At 38.8% G+C, this 20,824-nt stretch overlaps 1 protein-coding gene across 1 annotated transcript in view; it reads left to right on the top strand.

Moving 5' to 3' along the window:
• Positions 1–18,297, top strand: part of COL28A1 (collagen type XXVIII alpha 1 chain) — a gene marked incomplete at both ends in the record, with an annotated part of 152,881 nt that extends 134,584 nt beyond the window's left edge. The window contains 5 exons of the mRNA XM_080701208.1: positions 976–1,524; positions 3,624–3,781; positions 15,647–15,736; positions 16,298–16,487; positions 18,125–18,297. Coding sequence (XP_080557334.1) covers positions 976–1,524; positions 3,624–3,781; positions 15,647–15,736; positions 16,298–16,487; positions 18,125–18,297 — 1,160 coding nt within the window. The remainder of the gene's footprint in view (positions 1–975; positions 1,525–3,623; positions 3,782–15,646; positions 15,737–16,297; positions 16,488–18,124) is intronic.
• Between the last annotated feature and the right edge of the window lie 2,527 nt (positions 18,298–20,824).

Genomic DNA, 20,824 nt, shown 5'->3' with positions numbered 1-20,824 from the left:
CCTGTGGTAGATTGTTGGGCAACAAGAATATGTGAAAGAAGAAAGAAAACCCTGATAATTTTTGTTTGGAAGGACATCTGGCATCTACTGTGAATGAGTGATTACTGACCTAAATGGAATTGTTTATTGAACAGTATTCTCTAGAATCATTCCTCTCAAAAGGTTTTGTAGTACAGATGGGCTGCTGGCCTATTTGATAACAAGGAAGTCACCATGGTCATCAATGCAGATAACTGGGGGCATAAACTATTCCAGTTAGGGGCAGTTCTTCTTGTGTACAGTTTAAGGTCTCAACCCTTCCCCCACAATTAAAAATGTTCATCTCAATACTTTATCTATGCTTGCAAGCAAATCTCCAAATAAATATATGGTCAGAGGCTGAAATATTAGCATTCAGAATTAGATTAAGTACACATGATGAAATGGAGTAATTTAGGAGAGAAGCTACCTCTTAGGGAGAGGGAGAGGAATATAATTGGTGAGGCATGCTAACTTTATTTTTTAACTTTTAAAAATATCTTATATTTTAGCAGGACATGGTGGTGCAAGCTTGTAATACCCGTACTTGGGAGGCTGAAACAGGAGGATCTGGGTTCATGGCCAGGCTCAGCTACTTAGTGAGGCCCTCCACAACTTAGTGAGACCCTGTTTCAAAATAAAGAATGAAAAATCAGACTGGGAGTGTAGCTCAAAGATAGAATGCCCCTGAGTTCAATTCCCAGCACCACAAAAATAAAACCACTTATATTTTAATTTAAGAAATGGACACATAAATGCCGATTATCTCTATAATGTGTTTTCCTTTCTTTTTCACCCTAAAATATATATTTTTAGAAAGTCAAGTATAGAAATTAGAAGCTATTTTCACAGTTGCAGGAAAGGAAGATAACAATTCCGGTTTCAGGTTCAGCCTTTTGCCCTTTCTTGCCCCTTTCCTTTTCCTGCAACATTTCTGTCTCCACATTCATCCTTTAGGCTGTGGCCCCAAATGCAAAGAGACTCCCCTGGAGTTGGTGTTTGTGATTGACAGTTCAGAGAGTGTGGGTCTAGAGAACTTCCAGATTATCCAAAATTTTGTGAAGACTCTGGCAGACCGGGTTGCCCTCGACCTCGCCACAGCACGCATAGGAATAATCAACTACAGTCACAAGGTGGAGAAGGTGGCTAACTTGAAGCAGTTCTCCAGCAAGGATGACTTCAAGCTGGCTGTGGACCACATGCAGTACCTGGGGGAAGGCACATACACGGCCACCGCTCTCCAAGCAGCCAATGACATGTTCAAGGACGCAAGGCCAGGTGTAAAGAAGGTGGCCTTGGTCATCACTGATGGGCAGACAGACTCCCGAGATAAAAAGAATTTGGCGGAAGTGGTGAAGGAAGCCGGTGACACTGACGTGGAGATATTTGTGATTGGGGTGGTGAAGAAAAGTGACCCCAACATTGACATGTTCCTTGAAGAAATGAATCTAATTGCTACAGATCCACAGCATGTTTATCATTTCGATGACTTCTTCACTCTGCAAGGTAAGGCTGTCTGCCCGGGAGGAAGGAATTCACATTTCTCTTCCAAGTACCACATCTCTAGATGATTTTGACCCACAGTGAAAATCAAGAGGTCATTGAGGCTTATGCCAACACTAAAATGTAACACATAAACTACAGAGGGTAAAAAACAAAAAGATACACAGCCAGTTTAAAGGGTACAATCCTTTGTCTTCTTCATTCATGCATATTAAGTGCTGAGTTGGCCATGGAGTTGTTTAACTGGAGAATCCATGGTCAGTGGAAAGGAATGAAGAGGAAGAGGAGGACTTGGGGATATTGCTACGACTGGTTAATGTTCAGAAAGTTGCAGCTGGGTGTGGTGGCACACACTTGTAAACACTCCCAGCATTTGGGAGGCTAAGACTGGAGAATTGAGATTCGCAGACAGCCTCAGCTACATAGTGAGGCCCTCTGCAACTTAGTGAGACCCGGTTCAAAATAAAGGATAAAAAACAGGGCAGGGGGTATAGCTCGGAGGTCGAATGCCCTGGGTCCCATCCCCAGACCTTAAAAAAAAAAAAGAAAAATAGAAAGAAAGAAAGTTGCCTAAGGAGAAAAAGCGATAGTACATGCCAACATCAAGGCAGAAAGCAATGACATAATAAAAACAAAATCAAATGTGCCTGCTGAATAATATTGTAGGACTCCAAAAAGAAGGAAAATATCAGCGGTTTTATGAAAACAGGCAATGTCAGGAACTTAAGAAAAACCTTTTGGATATGAATGATATTAATGGTAATCTGATGGACTTCTCCAGGCAAAATTTACCCTTTCAAATTAACTGATATTTACTAATGGAGCGGTCTATTATACTGACTCATCTAGCCTTGAATTATGGTCAGTATCACTTTACAATAAAATATACTCCAATTCTTTGGAAACTGGTGACTCACTCTGGCAGGGCCCTGGAAAACTAGTAAAGCAAATAAGTTATGCTTAACATGTTTGCAGGCTTCTGTTTGTCCTCATCCATCTCCTCGGGCCTGATGTGACTGGCTCAGACCCTGCAGGCCTCATGCCTTGCCCACACCAGGTGCCAGCACTGCCAGCCCCAGGGCTAGCATTCCATGTTGGAAAGTTTTCCACTTTCTGTTCCCTTCCTTCTCCAGCACTTTCCTAACCTAGGATTTTATTTGCTCAGCACTCTGCTTGTTGACTTACAGGTTTATCTGATACACTCAATCTCACTGGGCTGTTCATGTGTTAAAATGACCAGAATATTACTTGTTTCTGAAAAAGGTTACATTTTAGTCTGGCATGGTGGTGCACCCTTGTAATCAGAGTATTTAGGAGGCTGAGACAGGAGGATCACAGTTCAAGGCCAGCCTCAGCTACTTAGTGAGGCCCTGTTTCAAAGTAAAGAATAAAAAAATAGGGCTAGGGGTGTAACTTGGAGGTAAAATGCACCCGGGTTTCATCCCTGGCACCACAAAAATAAGGTTCCATTTTAATAACTGAAGAGCTTTATCATCTTTGGGTGACATCATCTTATGATCTTAAGGAGTTTGTAATTTGTTGCTACCAACGAGGAATTAAATTTAGGCTAGCTGGTCCTTTGCTTTCCTTAAAAACTAGATGCAGTGGCCTTTAACATAATACAGGAGAGGCCAGCCCTTTAGGTAGAATTTGGATATTATTAAATAAAGTCATTTTATGTAACCTCTTGCAGATATGTAAGAATGCTTTCTAAATTAGTTCTTGTTAGCAGCTGATTTCAGGTAATGGAAAATTGTCTGCTGTTCTTAGGAGAGCGCTGAACTGCTGATTTTTTTTTTTTTTTTTTTTTTTTTTTTTTTTTTTTTTGGTGGTACTGGGGTTCCTGGAAGCCCTTCTACCTCCGGGATACACTCCCACAGGCTACACTCCCAGACCTATTTTTTTAACTTCTTTATGTGCAAACAGTGTCTCTTAAGCCAGCAAGGCTGGCTCCGAACCAGCACGATCCTCCTGTCTCCGCCTCCCAAGCTCGGGGATTACAAGCGTGTACCACCACGCCCGGCCTGCTGATTGTTTTAAACAGGTTTTGAGTAATGTTTCATTGCTTCTACTATACCCCTTTTCTTCTTTTCCCTGAAAAGATACCCTGAAGCAAAAGTTGTCTAAAAAGATCTGTGAAGACTTTCATTCCTATCTTGCCCAAGTGTTTGGCTCGTCATCTCCTCAGCCTGGGCTGGGGATGCTTGGGGAGGAGCTGAGCGAAGCCACTCCAGAGCCTCCAGCAGAAACTCCCGAGTCAGTAAGTAGCTTACTCGCTTTTGTTGAGCATAAAATGGTGAATTCTGTTTCACACCAAACATTATTTTCCCCTGGCCTGCCAGAATTGGCTGGGATCTGTGTATTTTCAGATGTTTGGCTCCAAATGTTACTAACTTGACCTGAGATTTCCAGTTCTGAAATGAACCTGGGGCTTATGAACATGAAACTTTGGGAAAATTTCTTATTTGATAAGTAGTTACTCCTTAAGTATAATATTCATTTTATATATAGTATTTTATTTATTTATTTTTTATTTATTTATTTATTTATTTTTGGTGGTACTGGGGATGGAACCCTTCTACCTCCAGGCTACACTCCCAGACCTATTTTATATTTTATTTGGAAACAGGGTCTCTTAAGCCAGTGAGGCTGGCTTCGAACCTGTGCGATCCTCCTGTCTCCACCTCCCAAGCGTGGGGATTACAAGCGTGTGCCACCACACCCAGCTACATATAATATCTTAAATTACATATATGTACATGCGTATAATAAATTATTTTATATATAATATTTTATATTATATCTCTGTCACCACCAATGGAGTCACTTGTACTAGTATAGGTCAACACTACACTCTTTGAATTCATCCGCTTACTGGGCTTTGCAAATTCTCTCACATCAGGCCACAGCTCTCTCTCATTCATCTGTGTATCTACTCCCCCACTTTGTACCCTCCCAAGGTTTTCCAAAATACGTACCTATTCTACTGGCTACCCATCCACACTCCAAGCTGTTCTTGCTCACTCAGTTCCATGCTCCTGGGCTTAGAGTGGGGATGGGAGGGAGAAAGGCTACATCTGATGTGTTCCAAAGTGGGTGCCCTGTGTTAGAGCTTCCCAATCATGTCACATAAGAATAACTACCTCCTTCGTTAATTTTGAGACAAATGTGATTGGCCTTATAGCAAGTTTCTGGAACTCACTTAAGCCAATCAAATCCTGAGCAGCTAGTAGGTTCTTTTAAGTGTAAACTGGATAGACTCTCAGAGTTACTAGTGAGTGCTGCAATCTCTTCCTCACCCATTTATAACTAAAGCAAGTTTAGACTGGTTTCCACTCCACATATGGATATCTTTTAGCATGCAGATTCATACAGTCGTACCTCTGTTCTTTAAATTTGATAAAGTCCCTGTGCTATTTTTTTAGGAAGTCTTTGTTTATATGAGTGAGTCATCAAGACCAAGAGCAAGCCGGGCATGGTGGCGCATGCTTGTAATCCCAGGATTCGGAAGGCTGAGGCCAGAGGATTGCGGTTTGAGGACAGCCTCAGCTACTTAGTGAGGCCCTCTGCAACTCAGTGAGACCTGGTTTCAAAATAAAAAATAACACTTGGGCAGGGGGTGTAGCTCAGAGGTCGATTGCCCCTGGGTTTCATTCCCAGACCTGCAAAAAAAAAAAAAAAAAAAGAGCAAGAGCACCAATATTATAGGGTCTGGAGATGTTGCTCAGTGGTAGAATGCTTGCCTAGCATGCAAGGCCTTGTATTCAATTCCTACTACTGCAAAAGAAAAAAGAGCCATAGTATTCTAGTATCAAGATTCAGCTATGTTCCTATCACTCTGACCTACATTATGATGTGAGAATGCAATGCACCAATAAAAGTACATTAAAAAAAAAGATTCAGCTGACTGTCTAGTTAGAATGTTGCGGCAAGAAACATCCAGATCAGGGATTAAACTCAAGGTAATTCAGGAATTGGGTCTAGGATGCCAGTCAAAAGGATGCAGACTATAGAACCCTCTAAATTCTTATACCCTCTTTAAAGTAGGGTAGAAAGGTCTCTAACATAACTTCTATCTGATTAAATATTGATTACAAATTGACTAAATCCAATTAGAACCTTAAACTCCCCCTGGATTCTTTAGAAATTCTCACATTCCTTTATACCACCCGGTCTAAACCAAGGGCCAACATACTTTGCTTTTTGTAAAGGATCATATACTGAATACTTTTGATTTTAGGCTGATCAATTTCTGTTCCAATTGCTCAACTCTGTTTTTGAAGTGCCCAAGTGGACACAGATAATATTTAAATGAATGAATATGAACAAACATGCATACATTTATATTCACATTTAAATCTCTGAGATATCTATCTATAGTATCATAAAACATATTTATATTTCTGTGTATGAACATCTCTCTTTATTTAACAAATATAATTATAGTATCCAAGTATCTAAAATAAAGTTAATCTATCAAAACCTTTAGATTTTCAAATTTTCCTACTGTGGGGAATAATGCAAAACAAGTCAGTGATCTCAGATGTCCTTTTCCCCTTTATGTGTCTCTTTTCTTTCTTTTTAAAATATTTTTTGTTGGTGCATTGTATTCATACATTTTAATGGGATGCAAGATGGTAGAGACATACATGCACACATCACCCAATTAGCCCTTACCCAATTCCTGCCCCATTCCCTCCTCCTCCCTCCTTCTCATGTTTGGCTTAGTGATTGATATTGATATGTTTGTTAAAGTACATCATGTGCATTAGAGATTTTCCCTCTTCCCTCCTCCAATCCCCTCAGTTAGGTTGCCTTATTTGTTCATCTGTAGAATCTCCTTCTTCGTCTAGAGTTCCTCCTGTGACTCATTTTCTCCCTAGCTTTTGCATATTAGGGAGAGCATCTGATTTCTTATTTTTTGTGACTGACTAATCTCACTTAGCATAATGTCCTCCAGTTCCATCCGTTTCCCTGTAAATTAAGTAATTGTGTTTTTCTTTATGGCTGAGTAAAATTCCATTGTGTACATATTCCATAGTTTTGTAATCCATTCATCTGTTAATGGACATCTTGACTGGTTCCATTGCTCAACAACGGTGAATTGTGTTTTCACTCCCTTAAGACGTCCACCTCTGTCTTTCCTTCTAACTTTTCTTTCTACCAACATTTCTTCTTTAGGAAGAACTCTGGTATCTATTATTTTCACTTTAGTGTGAAATCTAAGTTGATGGTTCCCAAATCAAAGAAGGACTAATATTTTAAGCATTACATCTAATGTGGAATGAGACTTGATTCTGATTTTTATGTATTCTAAGTATTTGGGAACTGGCATGTTCAGAAATAATGGAAAGTAGAAGGATCTCTAGATTCTACTAACTTAAGAACATTTAAGCAGCTCCCTTCTCTTTTATTTTATGAGCCAGTCTTGGGAAGCTAAACATATGCATCTATCCTACTCAATCCCTTTCTTGAAATCTCAGGATAACTTATGCTTTCTTCTGGAATCTATTACATTTTACATGGCTAATAATTATTTATGTATGTGCTTTAACCTTTCTAATGGATTCAAATTCTTTAAGGACATGATTTTTGTCTGTTAAACTTTGTGTCTTACTCATGACTCCAAATAGTGCTTTGTTTCACGTATAGTAGATACTCAGTAAATGTACAGTAGATGGTAAAGGAATGCTACACTGATTGTTGAGCTAAACGAGAAATCTGAAGATTTTTTCAATGAAAAACATCAATTACACTGTAATAGAAGATGCTATATGTAAAACATTTTTATATTTTATGGGATTAATAATGTTAGCACTGTATATTCCTTTATTCTTTCTAATTTTGCCAGTGCTGGTTAAGATTTCCAAGTTATTAATGGGAACAGGGCAATAAAATCAAATGAACTTTATTTTATCATGCCAACTTGTTATATCCAGTAGTGGTCCATTGAACCCATAAACACATGAATCTCCTGCATGAAGTCATTCTGTGTCATTCTAAACACAGTAATAAAGTAATGTTAGTGCACAGGATGTTTTTTCGTTGTATTCTTGCAATAATACTTTAGGATCTTTTTTTCCTGTTGAGGAAGTAAAAAAGAAACCCTTCTTTTTTGTATTATGAAAAATCATTCCCTGACTACAAGCAACTTAGACAGGAGGCTTGGGATTCCATAGCAACCCAGTGACTGACAGGCAAGTGAGCGTGGGAAGAGCCCTGAGCGAGCTCAGTGGCAGGAGGCACAGGGAGTGATGAGGTGGCATCCCGAGTCTTGTTGTTCTTTCCCACAGCATTCTCATCTATTCAATGCGAGTCCCAGTCTAGGATGCACACTCCTTATTTCCATGAAAAAAAATAAACACTCTGTACTAACTTACATTATAGAAAATTAGCATGGTGGCCAGCTGCTGACTGACTCACCCTCCCTGTCTATCTTGTTTTAATCAAAGGGCTCCATCTCCATTTCATTTTGGCCATCTCTCCTATCTTATACTCTCCTCTCCCCACAACTCTTACTCATTCTCACTCCATCTCAGGATACATCTAAATAAAGCCACTGCTGCACTGCTGAGACCAGGCTCCACTGATTTTTTAAAAAATATCTGGAACCCCAAGCAGGGTCAGAATTGATATTGTAATGAATGCATTCCTTCACTCCAAAATCTGACCCTGGGTTTCATCTTCAACTCTGATGTGATACTTCGATCTTCTGCCTTGACCTGAGGCCTATTCTCTCCTGTCTCTTCCATGATCAGAATTTTGCTTAGCTATCCTGCCAATTCCCACATGTATTTCAGACTCCTTCCTTAAGGTCAGCAAATAGACTTCAAACTTGCCTATTTAAAAAATGCCCAAGCTGGGCGTGGTGGCGCACACTTGTAATCCCCACACTTGGGAGGCGGAGACAGGAGGATCTCACAGGTTCGAAGCCAGCCTCAGCTACTTAGTGAGGCTTTCAGAAACTTAGTGAGACCCTGTTTCCAAATAAAATATAAAAATGGTCTGGGAGTATAGCCTGGAGGTAGAAAGCTTCTGGGTTCCACCCCCAGTACCACCCCCCGCCAAAAAAAGCCCATAACCTTCTCTTAATTCTCATGTCCTTCTTGCTAATATCCTATTTCTTTCTATCCTTTTATAATAAAATTATTCCTCAGTCCAGTTTCTGCTTCTGTCCTTCTCTCTCTCTCTCTCTCTCTCTCTCTCTCTCTCTCTCTCTCTCTCTCTCTCTCTCTCTCTCTCTCTCTCCTCTCTCTCCCCCTCTCTCTCCTCTTCCCCCTCTCTCTCCCTCTCTTTCCTTCCTCTGTCTTCTGCTTTTGGCTTACTCTTTCTCCTCCTCTCTCCCTTCCTCTTTCCCCTCATCTCTCTCTTCTACTTCTCTCTTTCTGTCCCTTATAGCCACTCTCCTTCCCTCTCTGTCTTTTTCTTCATAATTTTTTTTACTTTCCATTCATTTGGGAAACCCTCTGAGATGAGGTCACTGTCTCCAATATGCCACTAAAATTCTACTAGAAAAACTACCAGCAACCTTCTAATTGCCAAATCCTCATTGTCAAATTCTTACTTGATTCCCTTTTCCTGTGTAACACCATGGCTACTACTTTGTGAAACTATCTATATTCCCTGACTTTGAGAGTCCTCTTTTTTTGTTCTCCTACTATCCCTCTGACAACTCTCTATCAATGTGTGTGTGTTCAGAGAGGGGAAGATACTCTTTCTCTGCCTCCCCTTTAAATATTAAACTCTTACTTATTCTGTGACATGTCTTCAGCCCACTCCTCTTCTTCCACATGCTCATTCTGAGTTCCAGTTCCACACATTTCAACAATGGTTACCTCTGCCTCCTTAGTGCAGGCCTTTCTCTTGGTCCCTGAATTCACATTTCTGATGGAGTGTGCATGCTTTATTCTGTGCAATGTTGCTCCTACAGATTTCCTCTCTATTTATATAATCCCATCAATGAGCCAGGCATCTAAGACACGTGGGATGAATCCGTAAGCCTAGACTCATGTTACCTTCTACTCACTGATATTGCCTTCTTTTGTATGGTCTTAATATCCCTCTGTCCATTCACAACCACTAAACTCTCTCCCATCCACACCTCTACTGTCTGAGATCAGAACCTTTTCATCTCTCTTCTATATTAGTAATATTACCATATAGCCATAATTTGTGCCCATCCTTTCCAGCTTATTCGTTACCTGTTAATAGTGTTATTTTATTTTTTTTCTTTCAGAAATAACATCATTAAAGTATTTCATTTACATATAATTCTATTTTGGCTGTTTTCTTTAAAAACCAGTTTATAATACAATGACATATGTTTTAACTGACTATTAAGCCTTTATGACAGTAGAGTAGGAGAAAGCATAGATGTTTGGGTACATCTATTTTTTTCTTTGAATGTTCTGTACAAATAAAACTTTGTAGGTTACTCAATCATGTTATACTGACTATTAAATGAAGTATTCTATTCCAAGACCATAAAGAATGCTATAAAAATTTCAAAGACATGGGACCAAGCCTAGTGGTTAGTTTGTCCACTGATTGAAAAATTAATTTCCTGAAATCAGACCTAATTATTCACAAATGGACTTGACTAAGTCATATATACAGATATGGTTATATTGCCCAATACTATAGTTTACTTGTTCATAATTAACTTGTATATGAAGTTGCTGAATAAGCATTATGCATTATTAATACTAGACTTGTTATCCTTAGAACAAAAGATGCTTCTATTCTATAGAAAAGAAAACAAAAACAATAAAACATATTACAAATTAATCTGTAACACACATCCCATCAAAGTCAAGAAACCTGGTTCGTAGTCTAAATGCTGAAGCTAAATACTTTAGTTCTCAGCTCCAAAGACTATATTTTTCTACTTTATTTCTAAAATTTAAATGCATCTATTTAATATGTGTGGTCTTTTACAAAGATTTCTTTTAAGTTTTTATATTTTAGAAGTGAAATAGAATAGTTGCCTGACATGGGGTGAACCATCTCTTTTCTTGAGGTCTCAGTTCCCTTGTCTATAAAATGAGATTATCACCAATATATTCTTCCTGTTCTAAAGTGTATGATTATAGTGGTCCAAAACATTTACTGGAAATTCCATACAAACAGGCATTATACTAGTGTATGGGAATGTTTAAACAGAAATGAATCCTGTGTTCCACTTCTGTGAAAGCTGCAGTGAATCTTTGGGAGTGTAGCCCAAATCAAGGGGTCCTGAAGGTCTTCCGTGGCCTTTAATGTAAATAAAGGACATTTGATGTAAGTATTGAAGTGCTGACTGTCCAAGCAAGGAGGCCTTCTCATGTGGGAAGAATCTGTCCATGAGGACTCCTGAGAAGGCAGACAGGGAGATGCTGGGGGTGGAGCCAGGTGGCAGCAGCAGCATCCCTCACCCAAATGGGAAAAAATTTTGTCTTGTGTTGCTGGGAAAACACTGAGCCTGAAGGTAACAGCACGAACATGATTATTAGCATTCATCCAGAGCAGACATGAGCTCAGACTTGAGGAGCCTGTCTCTGATATATCTAAGATTGTGGGTAATGAATTATTAGGAAAATGCTTGGAAGTCAAAAACCAAATACCTTTTGGAATTGGGTGCTGCCAGGTGGACAATCCTTGTTAGCTCCTGTGTTATCTATTTCCTATACTTAGAGGTGCGCTTGAAGGCTAAAAGAGAGTGATGGTAACACATCTGCTTTCCACTTGCATGCACAGTCCTGGACTCCCATGTGCCCCTAGACCCCTCTTCTGCACTTTCCACGATGCTGAGCCCCTGCTTGGAGGCTCTCTCCTCCAAGGCGGCCAGTGTGACAAGAACAGAAATGCATAGCCCTGTAGGCAGCCTTGTGTTTCTAAGGTTTTAGATTTATAAAAAGGAACAGAGAATATAACAGATATCCAAGTGCCTACCCCATCCCTAGAAGGAACCCATTTTTTATTCCTTCTTGCTTCAGGTGAAGTTCATTTCTGAGTGGTTTCCTTCCTGAGCTCTTTTTTGTCCTCTTCTTCCCAGAGGCAACCACTAGAACCACTATGTATTTGGTCAGTTAAGTATGGGTTGTAACTCTTAGAGTTGGAAGGTATGTTAGGCCCTAATCTTTTTTTATTTTAAAAAAATTTTAATATCAAAGCCTAGAAGAAATAGATAAACCAAAGTTGTCTTTTTTGTTTTTTCCTTTTTCATATTCTTAAGTTCTGCTTAAAAAAAATTATAATAGAAAGACTCTAACCCATTGTGAATTTGTCCAGTGGCTGCTATTTGCCTATTCTATGCTACAGAAAGGAAAAGGAAGAGGAAGAGGAAGAGGAGGGGGAAAGAAAGAAAAAAGGAAAGAAAGAAAATAATTTAATTTATCTTATCAGGGATGTGATATTTATAAATGTGGAACAGAAAATGATATGAAAGAGTGGAAGGGAGGAACATTTTTCATTTTTCTATACCCTCTTAGGCTCATATTTTAGGGTTCTGTAAGTTTGGCAAATTTGATTGATTAACAAGAGGATACACCTGTAATCCCAGTACTTTGGAGGCTGAGACAGAAGGATCACAGGCTCGGAGACAGCTTTGGAAACTTAGTAAGAACCTCAATAACTTAGTAAGACCTTGTTTCCAAACTTAAAAAATAGGGCTTGGGATATAGGTCAGAGGTAGAATGCCCCTGGGTTCAATCCCCAGTATAAAGACAAACAAACATAACCAACAGAAAAGCAAACAAAAGTTTATTAACATGAGTAGCACACATACTCATGGACACTTGGTGATGACCAGCTCAAAGGGTGTGATTAGCACATGAGCTTGTGGAACATCTTAACAAAAAAACAAAACAAAACAAAACAATAAGTTTATAGAGGTGTGACAAGACAGGAAAAGGACTTTGAGCTTTTAGGGTAGCCAATTGTGGGAAGGTGAATGAATATATGCAGGAGCTAGTGGAGGATAAGGGCTAGTTGTGCCATCTCTGGGTTAAAGAACTAAGGTGGTCTCCTGTGAGTAACTGTCCTTCAAGGTAGAAAAGTGAGGGAGTGAATCTTGGCAAAATTGGTCCTACTTTTATGCAAATAGAGAAGGCAGAAAGCTTTTCTTGTATCTGCTTCTCAGTTGCCTTTTAGCTCAAAATAATCGATATGCAAAAATGGTAAATTTGGGAGTGGCATATTCTGCTTCAATAGAATAGGGCTATAGGGTAAACTCTGTAAGCTCAGAGTCACATAGTGAGTGTCAGAGGAGTATTCAGAAGGTGCTGTGCGCTGTCTAGAAGGGGAAAACCAGTACCAAGTGGTCATTGAAAGTTTTGGAATGGATACCAACTTTTCAGGGTTGTAGTAGGAGGGTTAGTTTGAAAGTCTGAAGCAGAATGAAGAGGAAGCAGGAGTGGAGGGTGATGGCGGAGGACAGGGTCAGGTGAGACCATCCTGTGTAGAGGAGGAAATTGTGACAGGGCTCTGTAGAACAGCATTAGAATTGTTCACCCGTTACACTGGTTATTATCTATTTTTCAGCTAGGATTTGTTTAAGGGAATATACTCTTAGTGAGTGTGCAAGTTTATAGTTTAAAAAAGCATTTGGAGAGGACTTTGTCTCAAAAGTCTTAAGCATATGTGTTCTTTACCTAATAAGTAGCCATGAGGTTTATCAGAGAAAAAAGGAAATCAATTTCTAAAAACGCCATTGTAGTTATATGAATATTCTATATTTAAAAGTGTTATAGTCATAGTAAAATATATAGGATGATCATAATATACATAAAGTAAAAATAAATAGCATACAACATGAAAAACTAAGCACAGATTTTTTGTTGTTGTTGAGAAATATGTGCACATAGAACAAAACACTGGGGAAAATAAACCTAAACATCAACAATGACTAGTCCTATGAGGTGTGATTACTTCTGATTTCTATTTTCTTCTATTTCCTTGTTTATATTTTCTAAAATTCCTTCCAATGAGCATTTTATTTTGTAATAAGGAAGAATTATAAAAATTAAAAGCCATAATAATTATGCATTTGTTCAAATAATTTGAATATGTTGATTGATTAAATTATTTTTATTTCTTGATTATGCTTATTCTGGAATGTAATAGGGGGAGGGAAGAAAACATTCCTAAATTTAGAATAGGTAAAAAATAATTTAGAAAGCCTGGAGACTTTAGTCAGGTAGAGGTTTAAAGGTTAACTCCATTAAGAAAACATGTTTCCCAGAGCACTTCTTCAAAGAAACATTCTTACCTTACATTCAGAATTTCTGAAGTACAGACTAATGTCAGTTGGCTTTTAATGTTTGATAAACTATTCCTCAAAACTCTCAGTTTATTCTTATTTTAAGTGATGTGTGCAGCTGGGTGTGGTGCTGCACACCTGTTATCTCAGTACTTGGGAGGCTGAGACGGGAGGATGGAAGGTTCAAGGCCAACCTCAGCAATTTAAAGATTACCTGAGAAATTCAGAAAAACCTTACTTCAAAGTAAAAAGGGTTGGGTGCCCCCGAACTCAATCCCCACTACCAAAAAAAACCCCAAAAAGACATGTATGCAAGCAAAAAACAGAACAAAAACAAAACAGTAGTATTTCCTTCATGGGGCTTTTCTCAGTTGTTCTCTATGGAGAAGGAGGGACCGAGAAAGTTTTCCTCTAGAGCCAGGCATGATGGTGCATGTCGGTAATGTCAGTACCTTGGAGACTGAGACAGGAACATTTCAGGTTTGAAGTCAGACTTGGAAACTTAGCAAGGCTCTCAGAAACCTAGTGAAACCCTGTTTCCAAATAAGAAATTAGGCTAGGGATATAGCTCAGAGGTAGAATCCTTGTGGGTTCAATATTCAGTACCACTAAAAAAATAGAAAAAATCCTCTAGTTTCATAATTCTCTTGTTCTATAATTGTAATAAAAGTTGACGTTCAAATTGCTATATCAGACATAGAATCATTTTGAAAGGAAGAACCTCTAGTGAGATACAACGTGCATTCATTTCTACCAAAAGTGTGTATTATAGCTAACAAAGTTTCTAATAGATTTAAATTAGGTGCCTTTTATATAGGGCCAATGACCAATCCTAATGGAAATATTTGTTCTGACTCACCTGGTAGTATTTTAATAACTTTAAAAATATAAATATATAAGTAACAGAATTAACCCTTTCTCCTATGATGTATGTGTGTGTGTGTGTGTGTGTGTGTGTGTGTGTGTGTACATAAAATGAAGTAGGACCTGGCATCGTGACATATGCTTGTAATCCTAGTATTTGGGAGGCTGACACAGGAGGATCTGGATTCGCAGTCAGCCTCAGTTACTTAGTGAGGCCCTCTGCAACTTAGACCCTGTTTCAAAGTAAAGAATAAAAATTGGGCTGGGGCTCTAGCTCTGAGGGAGAATGCCCCTGGGTTCAATCCCCAGCACCATAAAAGAAGAAGGAGGAGAAGGAGGAGGAGGAGGAGGAGGAGGAGGAGGAGGAGGAGGAGGAGGAGGAGGAGGAGGAGGAGGAGGAAGGAGGAGGAGAAGTAGTACTACTTAGATAGCAGAAAGCAGCTAATGATGACAGTTGGCTGAGGTCACAGCATGCCAGGAACCCTGTGTAAAAAAAGCATCCCAAACTACTTTCCCTAGTTTACAGATTTTCTTATTGATTGATTGATTGATTGTTTGATGGTGGTACTGGGGTTCCTGAAAACCCTTCTACCTCCAGACTACACTCCTAGACCTATTTTATATTTTTATTTGGAAACATGGCTGGCTTTGAACCTGCACAATCCTTCTGTCTCAGCCTCCCAAGTGAGGGGATTACAAGTGTCAGCCACCACACCTGGCCAGATTTTCTTATTTAAATGGTCAAAAAGCAAACAAACAAGAGAGGGTCATGCAAGCCTAAATAACCTTATTGGGCTAGGATCAAGGTGAACAATGGATTCAACTCCATGTAGTAGGGATCAAAGGAAAAAGGAAAAAGAACACAACTATTCCTGATAATACAGTCAAGAAAACTGAGGCAACTTTTTTTTTTCCAGAACAAAAAATGCTTTTTTGTTTTATGACATATTATAACTTTAGGTGAAACTTGAAAGTTTTAGTCCCGGAATTTTTATTTTTGAATTATGAACCATTGTTCCTTAGATATCAGGCATCTCTCAGGGCCTCTTAGAAGCTCAGCTTCCTACAGCCTTTGGCATTACCTGGAGTCTGGATGATAGGAAGGCGGCAAAGGTGCTTTCAACCAAAGGAGATGACAAGGGGTTGCTGTTGTTTTCACTTCAGCTGTATAATTGTCCTCCACTCCCCGCTCACAATTTCCAGTTTTAAAATTAATTGAGTTTGCGGTAGATATTTTGGGATATACTGTTAAGATATCTAGTGTTAGTGGATGAAGAGAAAGAGGCCAAAAAGGTCTTAAATTTGGTAGCCATTTTCCCCCCTCATGACAATGACTAAGAAAAGAATAAAGATGAACTGCTCCCAACCTTTCATCTTTCATGCCCTCCATGCAGATCTTTCTGGAAAGGATTGGTGCCTGGAGGTGGGCAGGAAGTAGGCACACACAGAGTGGTGGTAAGACCCACCCCTAGCTCTTCAAGGATGCATGCCATAGAGAAAGAGCATTATCTCTTGAGCTTCTATTTGAAATAGTCATTATCAGAAAGTTGGGGAGACACAGCAACACTAAATTTTTCCTTGAATATTCCCAGAAGCAAACTAGATTTTTCTTTTACTCAATGTTATCAGAAATAAAGAAAAAAAATGTAATTTTTCTTTCCTTTTTCTGTGCAGTTCGGTAACCCCGGAGCTCAGGATGAGGAGAGTGAGGCTGCAGTGCTGGCTGGGGCTGAGGGCTGGGGGACCACCACCCCACCAGAGGCTGCTATCACTCTTGGGCCATTGCTCAGCACCCCAGAGAGTATGAAAACCAGAACGCCAAGTCCTGTATTTCTTTCACAGGAGGAAAACTTGGTATACAAAGGTAAAAGATATCTTGTAGTCAACTGTTGTATCTATAGTGTGAGGTCTCTAAAATCTCATCCAGAAAAGAATGTTGTGACTCTCAACAGGAAGGACAAATGGTATTTTTTTTTTAAACTGGGCCATGTATAGAATTGAAAACTGGCTGTCTGTGGAATAAATTTGGTCATAAAAATGTTAGAGCACTTTTTATTATTTTATTTTGAAGGCCGCTGCAGAGGACTATGCCCTGCCCTGTTTGCTATAGCCCTCGCTGTTGCCTGTGTGCCCTGTGTGTGCTGTCCACAAGGCAAGCACTCGAGGTTTTGATTGTACAATAGAGAGGAAATAACTGAAATTAGATGTTGATTCATCAGTGTGTTCTCTATGGGGCTAATATATAGAGAAAATACATCATTATATATGTATTTTTCAAAACACATGAGAATATTCATTTAGATTGGCGTGAAAACAAGCTATACAGCATCTGTTCCTTAGTTTTGGTTGTTAGGAACAGAGGCAGTGGAAATGTGTTTCTTTCCATTGGGTCTAAGGAGTCTTCATAGGGGAGGTAGATGTAGAGGTTAGTTTTAGAAAATAAATGAGTCTGACAAACTCCAAGTCTGGGGAAATGATTAAAGGAGATGGAGAATGGGTGAGTTTTGCTATAGAGAATGGGACTTATGAGGGAACACAAGTCTCAGGCTCAATGACCAATTTGGCTTTTCTCTTCCTTCCTTTCTTTTTATCTTTTTTGGCTTCTCCCACATTGGAATAATTTCTTCAGGTAGAAAATATGAATCAAGGTACTATGGAGAGTCACACACAAGAAAAAGGATTTAACATTGCCAGATGTAGCATTACACATCTGTATGCCCAGCTACTCTGGAGGCCAAGGCAGGAGGATTATTTAAGTCCAAGAGTTCCAGGCCAGCCTGGACAAGATAGCAAGACACCATCTAAAAGAAAAAAATAACAATTCACAAGTGATAAGCTCTGTAATTAAAGACTCTTATTAGTATAATATATAATACAGCTTTATAGTTATGACTCTACGATTTTTTACAGGGAGAACATTTCTGAAATTTATTTGTAAAGTCACATTAGAAGGCCTTATCATATTTTTAGTATCCTATAATAGCTGTCTTTTAAGAAGAGAATTGTGATGTAAAAAAGCCCCTCATTTTACTTTTTTTTTTTTTTTTGTAACAAAGAGTTTTTCTTTTTAGGAGGCCCAGTGTGATCTATGAGTAAATTGGAAGGGACTAGGTACAGAAGGCAGAAGTCATTCTCATTACAAATATTCATTGATTTTAAAATTAAATCCAAAGCAAATGAAAGAAATCATATCTTTCTCCTTTCAACTAATCTCCACAAATTTATTAGTAAATAAAGTCTCGCTTATGCTTTCAGGGAAATATGCATTTTTAATGCAGTTTCATGAAGATCAGAAGCTTTCGTTTCCAACAAAATGAATATTTAGTGATGGAGTTTCAGGTGGTGGGCAGAATATTTGGGGGATTATAGAACCTTTCCTTCACTAATTTAGAACCATATTTTCTTAGTTGGTCTGCTAATATGCACAGAGAATAATTTTTATTTTTCATTTTTCAGTAAAAGAAGCACCTCTAATAACACACTACCCTTTTCTCACCCTAGATCCTAGATGTTTGGAATCCTTGAAGCCTGGAAACTGTGGCAGCTATGTGGTTCGATGGTATTATGACCAACAGGTCAACTCTTGTGCCCGCTTTTGGTACAGTGGCTGTGATGGCTCGGGAAATAGATTCCACAGTGAAAAGGAATGTCAAGAAATCTGCATTAGAAGATGAGCAAGTAAATTAACCTGTCTCTATCAAAAGTCTAAAAAGAATTTAATTACAAGCAGAGTATAATATTTGAGTGTATACTAAGGAATTCTAATTTATAAATATAATCAATTAGGGAAGTGGAAGGGTTGGGAAAGGAGCAGGGGAAGCTCACCAAATGCAGTGTGCACACATGTCACTATCACGATGATGTGAGACTACGATGCACTAATAAAGCTACATGTATATACATATATGTGTCTTATGTAAATATAATTGAATCTTTGCAAAGATCTTAGGGTGTAGATATTGGTAACTGCTTTATAGATGGGCAGGCTAAGATAATGACAGACCTACAAGCTTGTCAGCTGTCACCCAACTAAAAGATGGTGGCGTTGGGGATTTGGATTCAGGGCTGCGTAACTTCAGTTCACAGGCTCTAACTACTTTACAGCCTGTGGTGTGATTCTGATTCCTGTTAATTCCTGTTAATTCCTGTTACATGTACTATGCTGGATCAATTTCCTCACCTGCCCCTGCGCTTGGCTCCCCTCCCCCACATCTTCACACCCTACCACTAGTGAAAGGTAGGCGGTGGCAAAGGACTTTGGTTAAAATCAGAAGTGCTCAGAATATGTTTATGGAAGAGGGCTGGGTTATCAGTGGGGTGATAAGGGAAGTTAGATTTTAGAACACTTGCCCTCTTAGGAATAGTAGAAAAAATAATCTGAATTAAAATTACATAACTCATCCACTAACAACTATCATTGTCTATTACTCTAGTGTGTTTGGTAACTAGGCCTTCATTGTATGTTTGAAATATATGTTGCCTAGGTGTGGTGGCACGCTCCTGTAATCTTAGTACTTTGGAGGTTGAAATGAAAGGATCCCAGGTTTGCAGCCAGCCTTATCAACTTAGTGAGGCCCTCTGCAACTTAGTGAGACCCTATTTCAAAATAAAGAATAAAATGGGGCTGGGAGTGTAGCACTACATGCATGTGCACGCACATAGACACACACAGTCTTTTATACCATTTCTTTAAAATACATGAATGGGACTTTTTTTTTTTTTTTTTTTTTTTTTTTTTTTTGGTGGTACTGGGTTTCCTGGAAACCTCAGGCTACACTACCAGACCTATTTTTATACATTTTTTTAAAATTTGAAAACAGAGTCTCTTAAGCCAGTGCGGCTGGCTTCGAACCTGCGCAATCCTCCTGTCTCCGCCTCCCAAGTGCGGGGATGACAAGCGTGTACCACCATACCCGGCATGAATGGGACTTTCAATTTTATGGAGATAGAATGAAAAAGCACTTGGCAGCCAAGAACTACTTGAAGCCCACATCTACTCTTGGGATGGGTGTTTTATTTATTTATTTAATTTATTTACTTTTTAATTTTGGTGGTACTAGGGTTCCTGGAAGCCCTTCTACCTCCGGGCTACACTCCCAAACCTATTTTATATTTTTTAAGCCAGGGCGGCTGGCTTCGAACCTGCACAATCCTCCTGTCTCAGCCTCTCAAGCGCAGGAATTACAAGCGTGCACCACCACGCCCGGCGGGATGGGTGTTTTAAATATAGGACTTACACTGAAAAATGAGCCACCAAATTGAAATATGAGTAAAGGAGAGTTATGGGTACTTGGGCCTATCATTCTATAATAACTTTGTGACATCAAGTCTCAGAAGACCATTAGTTCTGAGCTGAGCTCAAACAGCATTCGTATATATCATCTCACAATGCACTTTGTCCTTCTTTCAAACTTGTAACTTTCATTCAACTTCAACCGTGCCAAAAGAATTCTCAAGGAAGAAGAAGGAAGAATAGCCATCTTGGCAAAAATAAAATTTCATTTTTTATAATATAACTTATAAATTTTATCACAGAATATTTGATACTGCAAAAGAGTGTATGTAACATACTTACAAAATTTTAAAAGTGATTCTTGTCACACTCTAGGTGACGTCACCTAGAGAGAGGACCAAACCAATTCCATTGATGGTCCTGGTGCCCAGCTGTGACCACAGCCTTCTGTTTCATGCCAGGGTTATCCTATTTTGAACTTGTTGAACTTGTTGCTATTGATTTTTATATTTTATATCTAGTTTGACATGTAGTTTAACATGTAAACTTTAACATTTTATATGTAGTTTAACATGTAGTTTAGCATGTAAAACTACATATATCTCCATGTATATCTTATGTTTAGTCTTGCATATTTTAGACCTTTGTAAAAATGCCATATTCTAGTCTTCTGCAACTTGCTATTTTCATTCAATATTAAAATTAATATATGTTTTGTCACATAAACATACATTTCTAAATAACATATAAATGTTTCGGCTTTTAGAAAGTTGGTATTACAGTTGGATGTGGTGGCACACGCCTATAATTAAAGCTTTTTGGGAGGCTGAGAAAGAAGGATCACAAATCAGAAATCAGCTTGGGCAACTTAGAGAAACCCTATTTAAAATAAAATAACATAGCCAGGTGTGTTGGCTCACGCTTGTAATCCCAGTACTTGGGAGGCTGAGACAGGAGGATCCAGGTTC

Source organism: Muscardinus avellanarius, assembly GCF_963383645.1.
Source record: "Muscardinus avellanarius genome assembly, chromosome: 9".
Taxonomy (NCBI): domain Eukaryota; kingdom Metazoa; phylum Chordata; class Mammalia; order Rodentia; family Gliridae; genus Muscardinus; species Muscardinus avellanarius.
The sequence above is the reverse complement of the archived record's forward strand: the minus strand, read 5'-3'. Positions and strand labels throughout refer to the sequence as shown.